The 14,446-nt window shown below is 35.1% G+C and overlaps 1 protein-coding gene across 1 annotated transcript; it reads left to right on the forward strand.

Annotated features, from left to right (window-relative positions):
• The first annotated feature begins 1,625 nt into the window (after positions 1–1,625).
• LOC139959944 (uncharacterized) lies at positions 1,626–14,245 on the forward strand. The gene is made up of 14 exons (XM_071957890.1): positions 1,626–1,766; positions 3,414–3,428; positions 4,838–4,894; positions 5,415–5,456; positions 7,544–7,621; positions 8,269–8,283; positions 8,706–8,762; positions 9,678–9,719; positions 10,226–10,252; positions 10,551–10,637; positions 11,724–11,738; positions 12,655–12,711; positions 12,936–12,977; positions 13,807–14,245. Exons 1-14 carry the CDS (start codon positions 1,656–1,658, stop codon positions 13,891–13,893), a joined length of 732 nt encoding a protein of 243 aa, XP_071813991.1. The 5' UTR covers positions 1,626–1,655; the 3' UTR covers positions 13,894–14,245.
• The last annotated feature ends 201 nt before the right edge of the window (positions 14,246–14,446 follow it).

Consider the following 14,446-nt stretch of genomic DNA (forward strand, 5'->3'; position numbering starts at 1 on the left):
AAAAACATCCTAGTAAACAGGGAGACGTGGAGTCGCCAAAACAAGGTTACAATTAGTTTAAATGAACAAAAAATTCCCCAAAAAATCATATTTATGCAGGTATCAATTTGTCCGTTATGGATCATATCCTTTATTGAGTTTTGATATGATATTCCCATTTGTGGAGCTACGCACCGATGTATGACATCCTCAGCTTATATCGTTATATCCTCTTTATAGTGAAGTGGCGAATGCTTTAGTCAAATTTGCTACTTTTTTGTTAAGGTATGTGGCAACTGCACAATGAATGATATGATCAAGACAATTTTTTTTTTTTTTTGTATAATATTTGAATAATTTGTCCACAGAGAGAAATGAAACAGGTCAGTGTCTTTGTTTGATGAAATTCTAACGGTTGAGACCATTGTCAGATCAATAAGCATTCCAAATGTGGCACATGTCAGGAATAAAATCAACAATAAAATGATAATAGGAAAACTAAAGCCTTTAAAGAACATCTCCCGTGATTACAAAACAGAACACCTACCATGATAGCAGTAAAAAATACTTCCTACAATACATCCTAAAATGCTTCCTAAAATGCTTGTTGTTATACGTCCTAAAATGCGTCCTAAAAGGCGTCCTAAATTACGACCCCTGCATCCATTTTAATACTTGTGATCATCCAAGTTCCTGAAGTGTTGAACTGAACTCATGATATATTTGATTGAATGTCACCTTAATTTACCAGATAAACTCTTCCGTTCTCCAGGAAGTGGATAACCATTAGGAAATGTGGTCTGTGACGTCATCATAGCAGAATGTTCTTCAAAAGCTTTTATATTCCTTTTATAATAGTGTTGTTTTTTTAGCCTCCAAATATATGCTGCATTTGTCATGTTGGTTAACTTGCCAATGTTCACTGCATTTACTATTTTTTCAAGAGTTATATGTTGAGAATGCCCCTCTGGAAGCCCGCAGGCACTCGTTTTTTTTTTTGTTTTTTTTTTTGTTTTTTTTTTTTAGGCGGGTCCGTCTCCTGTTTTTCGGGCCGTATCGGAAGCCTTCGTTTTAGCTTACATGTAAGAGTAGTATATAGGTATTTATGATATTTATAAAAGTATACTTGTTAAAGTATATATAGGCCTAGGTATTTCTATAAATATAAAAGTATACGTGTATTAGTATATTTTTTGTAAAGCAACAGAAATAAATTTCAGTAACTATACAAAATCTGAACGTGAGGTATCAAAAAGCCATATGTTACTTTTTGGTTCCACGCCCCAATCGTGATTATTGTGGGAAGTTCTATATACTCTTGTTGGCGCTAATAGGCCTTTACTGTATAGAGCATGCACGAAAGTAGAAAATATAGCAAAAAGAAATAGAAAAAAAAGAAGAAAAAAGAAATGAAACTCAGCATGAGTTGGCTTAATTGTTTCTCTCGCTACGTCAATTTATATTGTGCCGGTAAAGTAATACTGTTGTCAGCTGTTACTATAAACTTGGTGCAAAATTTGCTGTTTTCAGCCAGGTCATCATTTTAATTCCTCCCACCCATCAAGGATTGCTGTGTCGTTCCCGTCAAACGACTGTCATTAACTATATATGAATATTCATGACAAGTGATCCAGAACATGCAGGTATGTGGATGGATATAAATACTGTTGACGAGCATGGTATCAGGTTACTTTTCAACCAAGATCTGTTTGAAGACTGCACTTACCAGAATCATGATGAAGTTGATCGTTCTCCTTTTCGCTGTATTTACAGTTGGCCGAGCTCAGGTAAAAGAAACTTTGATTTCTCTAAACTGATTTCAATTTTAATATTATTTTGCGATTTCATAATCACAAAGAAGCTTTTTTTTTCAAATAGCTCTTTAATTTTTTTTAAGTATACAATGTAAATCAATGGGTTACTAATTTTCGACTGACTCTCTGAAATGTGTTTTTGTTTTGTTAGTTTGCCCGATACAGGAGTAATATTCTTGATACTGTTTTGTTTAACTCACAAAGTTATTTTGTAATCGAAACAATTTCAGGTTTACTTAATAAGGCGCCCATAATCGTTTCTCTCATGTTGCAGTATTTCCATATTCCGATTGTCTGGCGGCGCAACAGCTTAGGCTAATATGTATGCTCATGTTACACCCTCGGAGCTATACAATCTGGTATTAACTTTCACTTCGCCAGGGACTTGTAAATTATCCTAGCAGCTCATAGTGTAATATTTCGCACTTTGCTTATTTTAATCGTTCTCTATTATTCGGGCTAGCAAAGCACGCATTCATGTATCTGACTTAATTATTCAGTTCTCATACAGCTATACCTCAGGGCAATTTTCCATATATCAGCGAGGGAACAAGTTAAAGCACGCTAAAGAAGTGTAGAATTCATGAATGTCAAAGAAAAAGCTTAGTTATGACGTGTTAGCATAATTAACGTTGGTTGCAAAGATTTCTAGACAGTTTTACCGTTCTTCGATAGTCTCATGTAAATCTACTTCACACTTAAGTCTCTTATAGTAATGTTGTCTTATAACTTTTCTAGTCCGTGTTTCATTTTAACTTTAATAAAGGGAAAGTTTAAACTTCTCCGATATATATATATGCATGTTATTGATACGCCAAAATAATTAAAACTGTAGCGATTGATAAATTAAAGCGACTGGACTATATAGTCTAATACACAGACCATTTTCTCCAGTTCCTTATATATTTAGATACTACTGTATTTCATTTTTTCAATAAAAGGAGACTTTCTAATTACCGGTTGCTTAATTTCTTAACAAAAGTGAGTGTCTAGCATGAATGGCAATTGCTGCATTGTGGTTGCGGCAACTTTATGTAGTTTAAACGAACTTTCAGTCAACTCTTAAAGATACACACTGTATAGACAAAGAGAAGTTGTCATTGTGGAAATTTTGTAAAACAAAATGAATAAAGTACCGCGAATGAGATAATATTAATCAGCGTTATGTTATTTTGCTTGGCCACTATAACATGAAATAAAAAATAGCCTATACATTGAACTCTTCCGTAGGCGCAACTTTCCGTTTTTCTTTATTTGATATATCATATTTCATGTCAAATAGTGAAAAAATAGTGGGAATTTTCCAGTTTGACTTAAAAAGGATTTTGACTGATATGTATAGGCTATGAAAAAAGTGTCACAATGACAAAATGTTAAACGTCAGTAAATCAAATTCATTTATTACTCAACCTAACTTTTCCTTCATTTATTAAAAGGACGAAAACACTTTTTGTCAACGTATATGATCAATTGCAAATTCATTTTGAATTATATAATTGGATAGTTTGGTAAAGGTATAGACTTCTCCCGTTTCAAAGACTGAAAATCACGTCTTTATATTTCTCAATATCTTTAATTATTTCTCTATTTTTCTTTTCTTTCTATTTTCTTTGACTGAAGTATGATGCTGAGACGGTAAGCCTGCATTTTTTTCTTAATAATTTTAGGTTATATTGGTTCCTATCTTATATTGTGAAAGTTGCTTATAAACCGTTTGCATCAGTGAAGCTATACACTCCTCACTGTTAAACCTCTAAATAACTTGTTATCACCTTGCATGTATATTACCATCTCCTTACCAGAAAGACATTTACTCTGTTTGTTTGTTAAATTAGCCAAAACAACTCTGATTGATATGCACCCTGCGTACCCTCTATATAACTGGGGTGGGTAACCTACGGCCCGCGGGCCACATTCGGCGCGCCAGTGATATTTTTTTTGCGGCCCGTGAGATGTCTCAAGAAAAAGGGGAAAAAATAATATAATTTTACATCATCACAAAAAACGAGCTAGCTGCTTAGAATTTATCATCACCAATGATGCTGTCAGGTAGGCCTATTATCAACTGTACTGTATTGACATTATGTTTTTGTGAATACAGATTAAATACACACACCTATTGCTTGAAAGTCCTCGGAATAAAAGCTTTAAAATCAACAGCAGGTCGTTCGTTAGGTGCGGCCCAGTCAATTTTTCACTCCTTATATCTGGCCCATTCATTGAAAAAGGTTGCCCACTCATGCTCTATAACAATGATATATATATACAATTACTATACTTCATTTCATGTAAGCTTACTTATATGAGATCCAAACACAACTTTGTTGCTGTTGTGTACAAGTGTTTTCTGTTCGAACTGAATACAATCCATACCACTGCTACTGTGTCCAGTGTAATATTTCTTATTGTAATACAAACAAATCAAACGTTGATTCTCATGTATATTCGTGTATCTGAATCCACTCTAAACAACCTATAAACGGTGACCTTCTTATAAGGCAAGTCTCAAATACAGATTGAAAGAAAACAATGGATGAGTATAGGATAATTCAGATGCATGGGGGTTCTGTCTTCTAATCCCACTTCTGACACCATGAAACTTTCCTTGTTATAAGTAAGACTAAAATATCATGGATGGGTAGGAATGATCCATATATATATTGTGATCTGTCTGCTAATCCCACCTCTGACACCATGTAACGTTCCTTGTTATAAGTAAGACTAAAATATCATGGATGGGTAGGACTGATCCATATATATTGTGATCTGTCTTCTAATCCCACTTCTGACACCATGTAACGTTCCATGCTATAAGGCAAAACTCAAATAAATGAGTCAACTAGATTTATATATATGGGTATCAGATCGACCCTGTGATCAAGAGGGAGCATACATCTACAATACGTGTAAATACGAACATTAATAGTGATTATTGTTGTACATGAGTTGTTGCAGTATATAAATTACACTTAGCCAACATCACATGCTGCATCAAACCCATGGCCCGTGGATAAAATCGCCATTTTCCTCTTCTTATTTTACAGGCTTTCATGTTTGCTGACGCCGACCAAGATGGGGAAATAAGCGACCAAGAATTTGTGGTATGTTTGTTTTAATTCTTTTGTAATTTCAAGATAAATTTCATACATTAATCTTTGTTGAAGGTGTGAAGTTAGAGTTAATAGTAGATGCAGAAATAGTGGTACAAAGGACAAAAACAGGCAAGAAGGCGTAACTGTTACTTGATACATAAATTGGTGGTTCTCAAATGTACTTAAGTTTATGTTTGAAGCACCTTAATAAGCAATTCGGTTAATTACCAGCAGCAGCCGCGATATATGCGGGAAAAAAACATTGTTATGTTAGATGAAAACATATAGGCACAGGTTAATACCATATCAAATAGTGGTCCAGAGTTGTCGCGATGATGTACCAGCAATGTAAGGCATATATATATATATATATATATATATATATATATATATATATATATATATATATGTATGTGTGTGTTTGTGTGGGTGAATGTATAGATATAAATTGAGATGTAAGAGTAGCATATATATTAGTAAGTATATAAGAGAAACTACTTATGTTTTGTTTTGTTAATTTTCTTCACAGCACTATGCCGCAGCTGTAGCTGACTATCAGAAACCCGGCGCGGTAAGATCAGTTTAAAAGATGACTTTTGGCACAGAATTCATTTTGATATATTGTAGATATTAAAAAACGTTTCTATCCGGCCCATATTTGATTACCAAAATTTTACTTTTTGAGAAATGACCCTTTAAATAGGTACAGATGATCAATTAAAATGGCCGGACTGTGTAGTCTAATACACATACCCTGAGATTAGTTCCCTCAGATGCAACGCAAAACTCCATGGGGAAAACATGGGGCTGTCATGGTCTCAAATGACCAGGGGCGTCGGAGCCGGTACGGCAGGTCCGGCGAACGCCGGACCAATCTTCACGGCGCAAAAAAAAAAAAAGAAGGAATAAGAAAACAAAAAATGGCAAAAAATAATCTGGGAGGTATATTTTTCAATTATTTTCATAATAATGATGACGGCAAGTAGGCTAAATGTGACTACTCTGGCATGGCAGGGGCCGGTCTTGTTTTCAAGCTCGGGAAGTGCCATTTCCTGCAATCTGGGAGGTATTTTTTCCAAATTTTCTCCATTACGCTACGCGCCAACCATGGTGGCGCGTAGCGTAGTTTGACCTACTAAACGTCCTCCGATAATTATGATAGATGGCCACACTCTGATCTGCCGTACCAATTCAAAATAGCTTCCGACGCCCCTGATGACATGTTAACGATGTAGCACAAATTTGTCAGGGACAATCGAAGTGTGTTGAATGTCATCCAAATGTGCTATGTTGTTTATATGACGTTAAAAAGGAACATGTCTTGATTGAGTTATTAGAATGTAAAAGGCAATGGATTAACATTAACATTTAGGCTAAGTTACACTGAGGAGCAACCTTCGTTATGCATCAGTTTAGGCTTTGAAGGAGCATTCCTGCAGAGGAATTTATCATAGTTTAAATGTGGGTGTCTTGATAACCAGAATAGCTGTTGAAACATTGCCGGCAGTTTTGTCCTCTTTTATTGGACTATTACATACTAATTCTAAAATTCTGTCAAAAGTCATGCGTGATGCCCTGTTTGAAGTTATAGTTTCTTGATAATCAAGACTTCACTTATCATCTCTCAGCAAGGGCGTAGAAACCGGGGGGGGCTGGGGACGCCAGCCCCCCAGTGAAAAATGTGGAGGGGCGGAAGTATCATTCCGCCCCCCCACTTCGCAAGTCAAAAAACCCCTTTTTCATTTCCAAATGAGAAAAAAAATCTCATTTGGAGCACCAAATTGCATCTAAGGCCAGGTGAAAATACAAAATTTAGTTTACAAAATGGAGTGGGTGTTGAAGTGTGCTATATTGCACCAAATTGCATCTGAGGCCACCTGCAAATGCAAAAAAAATCCAAAGAGGAGGGGGGCACCCCCTCCCCTTAGACCCCTCCCCCAAGCCGGCCATCAGTCTTCAGCCCCCCACTCAAAAGTAACATCCTACGCCACTGTCTCTCAGTTCAGTTTAAAAGAGACAATAAAATCCGATTTTCACCACGAATGTATGGAAGAGAAGGACATCAAATCTAAGAAAGTTCAACTCTGGTAGTACAATGATGTAACACATTGTCAAGTAACTATCTAACTTGGCCCCTAAAATGTCTCAAAAAAAATGGAACAAACCAATTTTTGTTGCTGTTCGGGGTAGATCATGTTCATTTTAAGTATCTCGTCGTGTCAGGTAAGGTTAAAGGTTGACTTTTTTTTTCTTCTTTGTGATTTTTTTTTAGTACAGTATAAGCTTGAGTAAAATAGGTCTTTAAAAAGCAAGAACCAAAAAACAGTGTCCCTTTTAGGAAGCTGTTACTTTGAAGTATATGTCATGATTGAGCAGGGTGACATTTGGGAGGGAGGGGGTGGCTCAGAGTTAGTAGAAGGGCAGAGGATGGGGGAATTTTGTCTCCCGTGTCACCGCTCACAAACATCATATAGAGGTAAAACAATGGATACTTGTAGAACAAATTTGTCCGCTACAAGGGGGAAATTGGAACCCTTACCACGAACCATTTGGTTTCGCGTGTTACCTTTTTCTTCTTCTTCTTTTTCTTCAACGTACATTCATTACAACCTTTGTCATACTTCAGGACACTCTCACAAATCGATATTCATTTTGCAGGTATTCGCTTTCACCGGTGATATATCTGTCTCAACCATGCATGACGTTTTGTCTTCACTGGCAAGTCCCTCAGATGCCGTAAGTTACCAATCAGGTGTCTCACAAAAGGAAGAAATAGTATGGGCAAGAAATGATAGAATTTCGACGGGTATATAGGTCTAACAATTTTGATGATGATTACTATTATTATTGTTACTATAATTATTATTAGTTTATTGATATGATTATTATTATTATTATTAAAACATCAGTAAAAAAATCTTCCATAGTGTGACATCAAATTGACCATGACCTTCTCTAGAGTTGTTTACGAATTTTCGTATAAAGTTCGTGTATTTATGGCATTTCTAAAAGGGTTATATCATGCAGGAGAAATACGCAGGCGGGGACCGTCCAGAATTGATTGGCAAGGGTCGTATCTCAATTCATGTTTTCTTATACGTTCACTTTGACACTTTGATAGCCTAAGTTGTAAGCTATCCAAAAACTCAGATATTCATTTGAGAATTCGAGTTTGATGCTGAAAGGACTCAAATGTTTCAGTTTTTATAAATTTTGTTTATTAATTGTCGTGGTCAAATGCATCTATCTATGAAGTCAACCTCCACATATATTAATATTAAAGTTTTCTATAAGTTTTTGCAGTCAATCCAAGTTCTTAGATTCTTATTTGAATTCCACTCCATTTAATTATTTGTATAATTTCTCATTTCTTCTTCATGTAGTTCTCAGTGGATGACGTGAGTAAACATGATATATATATATATATATATATATATATATATATATATATATATATGTATATATATATATATATATATACATATATTTTCTATCTCTTTGTAATGTAATCACACACTTTGGATATTGCTCCAACTTTACATATATACAACAAAACAAATTTATAATTTAATCTCGTTTCTTCACACCAAATGTTATTTTCTCATTCCTTTCATTTTTATTCCTTATTCTTTAACTTATTTAACATTAACTTATTCATTCCTATTTCAAACACTTGTAACAGGTGACTATTCCAAAGCCTTAGATTTTAAAGTGGCAAACCCCTTACGCATATATACATGTAGGACAGAATTACACGTATTTATTATAATAGCTATATTTCCATGCGCATGCGCATGCGTATTTTCTTTTCACATGACAGGCCGTGGCTTTTGCCGACAGTAACGACGACGGTTCCATTGACGGACCTGAATTTTACGTAAGTCCTGTTTGAAATTAATTTACGAGAGTTTTCCATAAACAATAACAATTCGTGTGGAACGGGGGAGTGGGGGGGGGGTTAGTAAGGGTATAGTGGGAGGGTTACGTAGGGTAGGATTTTGGGAGAGTTCGTTTAAGAACGCTATACAATTTAACATGTTACAAATAACGACTTATTCTCTCTTCACAATTGCTATTGGTACTAAAAATAACGTATGTTGTGTATAATTGTTGAATCAACGTTTTGTTATTTCAATATTTAATGAGAATGATAGACTAATTCAACGATGTATAGTAGTATTCATCAAATAGTAAAAAATTTGCTCATTTTAAACTGATTTTATAACATATAAATTTACAACTGGCTGACGCTCTGTCATTGTACTCTTCCGAATGATCAAAAGTTATAATTGTTACCAACCTAGTATGGTACCAACCCTTGATATTCAAACTGGGGGCGGGCGGCGGGGAGAGGGGGTATATACATTTCTCATCAGAGGGGCGGAGATGATTCCTACATGCATCTCCTTCCGCATCCCACAACATCTGCCTCTGCCCTGATCAAGTTGAAAAGTTAGGTCACCAAGCCAAAAAAGTTTGAGTACCAGGGGGAGGGAGGCGGGGGGGGGGGAGGGGGTCATAGTGTGATAATGATTGGAAAATGATCGCATTAAGTCAAGTGTCAACTCAGAATATAAGATCAGCTATTCCACTATTGTGATATATATTGTATGAAACATCTCACACACGGCGGGAGATTGTCATATTGCTTTAGTCTCTCGTGATAGGTTTAGGTCTACTTGAATGATTCATTTCCCGTGATAATGTTCACGTATTGCTACCTATTGAATCCATATAATGAATAAAATATATATTAGTACGCTTAATTTTCTTCTCTTCTTTCAATTCTCAGCATTACTATCAGACTATGAAGTATTTCAAGGAGGCTACTGGGGTAAGGGCATATAAAGAACAGCCGACCGAGTTCATGCACTGCGTGGCTGAAATTCATCTGTGTTGTCGCCACTCCGCCTTGACAAATTTCAGTCCAACAATTATAAGTTCAAACATTACACTGTTCTCTCCCCCCCCCTCCATTTTTCATATACCTTCTTTCATTAAATGAAACCTTTAAAATGTTTCACCGCGACTAAAGCTGCAGTGTAGGGCTATCAAATAGGAAATGTTTTCCCTTTTCATAGAAATTTGGAGAAAAGGCCGACAAGCACGCTTTCATGTAGTGATGAAAATGTTCCTATAATCGGGTCGGGGAGACAGCGTATTCCCACCGTTTTATTCCAGCATTATACTCCTTCTCGGTAAGAAGAAAAAAAACCCGGATCGAGTTATTTATACTAAAACGGGATGATGATTATGTTTAGTATGCATTAATACTACAATAGACAAATTATTGAAAATGTCTTTTTCTTCCTTCCTTTCTTTCTCTTTTTACCTTTAAAGGGACATCTTGAAGATATGGTTCCGTTGGTGAGAGTTTTTTCTTATTTATTTGTTATTGTATATGAAGCCGCTATGATGTTGAATTTCTATCTTAATTGAGCTGACAGAACTAACATATATTCATTTATCTGTGTCGGGATGTGAAGCAATGTGAAACATAAAAAGAATATGTATATATATATATATATATATATATATATTAATATATATATATATATATATATATATATATATATATATATATATATATATATATATATAAACATATGTTTACATACCTTGCCAGCTTCCTTTTAAATTATATTCCATCGTTGTCTTTTCACAGATATATCGTTTCACTGGGGAAATTAGTGTCGAAGAATTCCAATCCAAATTGGAGGAATATGAACAAGAAAACCCAACCCAGAGTGGGGTAAGCATGTTAATTGTTACATTTCGATAATTAAGGTCTTCTGTTGGTATATTGACGTCATCAACGTCATCAAATAAAGTTACTTAACTGGGGGTGGGGCGGGGGGGGGTGAACAATTACACCCAGACTTGAGACAGTGTTCATTGGTCGTATGGGATAGAACTTTGTGCCAAGCCTGACGAGAGGGGAGGGGGTTTGGTAGGGAGAAGGGCGATAAAGCCCCGCTGCCCGGGACAATAAGGGGGGAACGGGGAATAGGATGAGGGAGGTGAGGGAAAATGAGATAAAGAATAGACTACTCACTTTTAAATAATAGGCTATATTAAGTTAAGAAATATGAAGGCTGGGTGACTTAATTGTCACAGTGGGCCAACTTGGGTCGTTGAACCTGTGAGTGGTATACGTGTATTAAAGTAGTTGTTGTATATTTATTTCGATGCTTGAAGTTAAAGGGGCGCATAACAGGTCTGCAGGGCTGGTGGACGTTATAAGAGCACTCCCGTAATACGTTTCATTTTGAAGGTCATCTGTGCTGGTCCCAAAACAATTCCTGAACTTTATTGTCCTGTATAGACATTAGAAAGTAGTAATTTGAAATTAGTATAGCCAAATAGGTGCTGGTTAACATACTCGAAGTTAAATTAACGATGAAATGAGCCAAGTAACATTCAAAGGTGAAATTCTCTACCAAAAAACTTCCTAACTAGAGTAATCCAAATGGTTTTAACTAAGTGATAGTTTCGCCCGAGGCTGCAAGTTTACCATATAATATGTGGATATTATGTATGAAGTGGTAAGAAAGATAAAACAAACGTTTACAAAACCTAACGCAAAGTAAAACTTTAAGCGGCTGTTGATGATATCTTGATTTAATCAGAAAGCATTGTATCAGAAAAGAAATTAAAGAAAAAGAAAAATCACATAGAAAATATGAGGTATATTCTGTTAAAGCAATCAGATTTATATCATTATTTTTTATTTTACATTTACAAGGTATAGTTACGTTAAGATAGTTATTTCACCAGGGAGAAAATAGGGAATAGCATAACTCATCCAATTTTTCTTCCTTTTATTTTAACATTTCAGTACACTGTCGAGCAAGTGAGTATACACTTTCGGTTTTCTTTTTGAAAATTATTAATACTAGTCGCAAAAAGCGAGGAACTCTTAGATCAAATATTAAGTATTTTTCATTCATACATCACGGCATGGAATGTTTTCCGGGAAAGATGTTTACAATACAAAACAAAACCGTGAGAATATTAAATTAAGATCTAAATTGGAAATTTTAAGTTTTAATTGGTCAATACATCTTCAGTTGGAAGTGTTGTAACCATGCGTGTTGAAACTGAAGAAAGTTATTAATGATAACGACTGAGTAGATGAAACTAGCTGATTGGCTGAGTGAACAATATTATATAATCGAAGCGACTGATGGACTTATGAAGTAATGAGTGGTTCACTGACTAAATGACTAGACGAAATTAATGAATTGCTGAATAGACAAGAACAACTGGGTAAATGAAATGAGCAAGTGATTGATTGACTGGATAAATAGTTCATTTATGAACTAAGTGAATAAACAGATGAAAAGATGAATGAATAAATAAATGAATGAATGAATGAAATATGAATGAATGAACCAATGTCTAAATAATGACTGAATGATAGCATGAGTGAATAGTGAATAAAGGAATGAACTGACGAAAAGAATGAACGGATGAATGTATATAAATGAACGGACGAACGAACGAACAAATTAAGAACAGATTAATTAAGTATGAGTGTGTCGGAGTGAACAAAATATTTTCATGGTCATGCGACTTTATAGATTTCAGTGATTTTAGATATTCTAGGTGGTGATATCAGAATAAATAAACGAATGAAGTATGAGTGAAGAGGCATAACTTCTCTTGAACTGTACATTGTTGGGATACTGGATGGAATGATAATTAATAAAAAAAATAACGCCTCTTGACAATTTAATAATTTACAAGTTTCCAATTTCTCGAATTAGGCTGTCGCTTCCGCTAACACAGACGGGGATGGCTTCATCAGTGCCACAGAATTCGAAGTAAGATTTTCGTTAACACAACCTTATACTTTTTTAAACTAAGACGTTAAAAGGAATTGATTTTTCATAATAAAGATTGTGTTTTTTTTATTTAACCTGATTGGTAATTTATTTCAAACATTATTGTTCTATACCTGAGCCTTATCTAAAGAACCGAACATATTTGAATATGTTACTTATTATTCAAATGTGATAACTATCCCTATTTGATCTTCCTTTGTCAGAATTGGTACAATAACGTCAACCACTGGAAGAACGAGCAACTGGTGAGTGAGATGGTTTGGTATTGCTTGTCATTTTGTCCGTACAAATTGAGGCACAGAATCTTCAGTTTTTCTATAATTCTTCGAAAAGTTGATATGAATATCTTTTTGTTGTTGTTGTATGTTTTGTTAGTAACTCAATTATTTCTAACTCTTTAACTATAATGGATATATTCTGAAGTTTCAAGGGAGGGGCGGGGAGGCTCGGGAGGGGCGGGCGGGGTTTTCATAGCAGTGGATAATGTGTAAGGGAGGAAGTGAATGTATGTGTGTGTTGGGAAGGGGGGGGCGGGGGTGTACACAGGAACTCGCGAAAAAGCCTCATTGGCTTATCAAAGCCGCAAGCTGACCAAAGTCAATCTCTTAGATTCATATTTTAACGTCCATGATTATGAATTGTCAATTGTCAACAACTCTGTAACTTGATGACATATATACATTAATCTTGGAATGACTCGAACTTATAGCTTAAGTTTATAGCATAAATATGCCTCATAATGCACCACTTGATGTCTCAAAATTGAATTCATCCCGGAGTCCCCCCCCCTTCACCAAACCCAAGTTTAATAGGAGGGAGACGACTTCACCTCCATGGTTCATATACCTCTTCTTTATTTAAAATACTGGTACGTACCACCAGTGTTGCCGTTTTGGTTTATTTACAACGTTTCTCCTCGTTGTGCACCACTGTGCAGGCGCAAAATGATATTTAAAAAGTTGCCTGAAATAGTCATATTGATATCAACTATTCTGAACAATTAGCTTAAAATTGTATTATTACATTCTATGAGTGCAGTCGATTTTTTAATTTTGTTGTCTCTCTCTCTTTCAGAAAGCTCATATGGCTGGTGATGATGGCGTCATCTCGAAAGCTGAGTTCATTGGTGTCCTCAATTACATTTCTGCGAATTACAGCTAGACCTCTATTTATAGTGTGTCTTAATATCGTATTGGCAACAATTCTTATGTTTACCTCTCCTAACACCTCTTCCTTTACTCTATTTCTTCCTTTATGGTACTTTTCCCAAATCAATCCCAGAAAAGCATGAAGTGATTCGTTACAAATATTTTGATTAACTGTTTTTAAAGCACGGTCTTGTAACAGATCAAAGAATGAAACGTACACCTCGGCCCATTCTCTTTTAAATTGCTTTCTCTTCCTATATATACCATGTATATGCGACTAGCTCTCATTAGTCATCTTAAATAATTAACAATTTGTTAATTAACCCCTGCTTCATGAAATCAATAATAAACATTGAAACACGTAACCTATTTTTATTATTATTATTATTATTATTATTATTATTATTATTATTATTATTATTATTATTATTATTATTATTATTATTATTATTATTATTATTATATATTAAAAGTTCCTCTGTCTGTAGACCCATATATAATTACGAAAGAACACGATGAAAAGGGTGAATAGCGTCCCTTTCTTAAGATTGAAATCAATCATTCCA

Source organism: Apostichopus japonicus, chromosome 19, assembly GCF_037975245.1.
Source record: "Apostichopus japonicus isolate 1M-3 chromosome 19, ASM3797524v1, whole genome shotgun sequence".
Lineage (NCBI taxonomy): Eukaryota > Metazoa > Echinodermata > Holothuroidea > Aspidochirotida > Stichopodidae > Apostichopus > Apostichopus japonicus.

Coding starts and splice junctions, on each gene's coding strand:
- LOC139959944 (XM_071957890.1), top strand. CDS start 1,656: ATGGTATCAGGTTACTTTTCAACCAAGATCTGTTTGAAGACTGCACTT. Junction 4,895..5,414: donor TAAGCGACCAAGAATTTGTG/GTATGTTTGTTT, acceptor TTTTCTTCACAG/CACTATGCCGCAGCTGTAGC. Junction 5,457..7,543: donor ACTATCAGAAACCCGGCGCG/GTAAGATCAGTT, acceptor TTCATTTTGCAG/GTATTCGCTTTCACCGGTGA.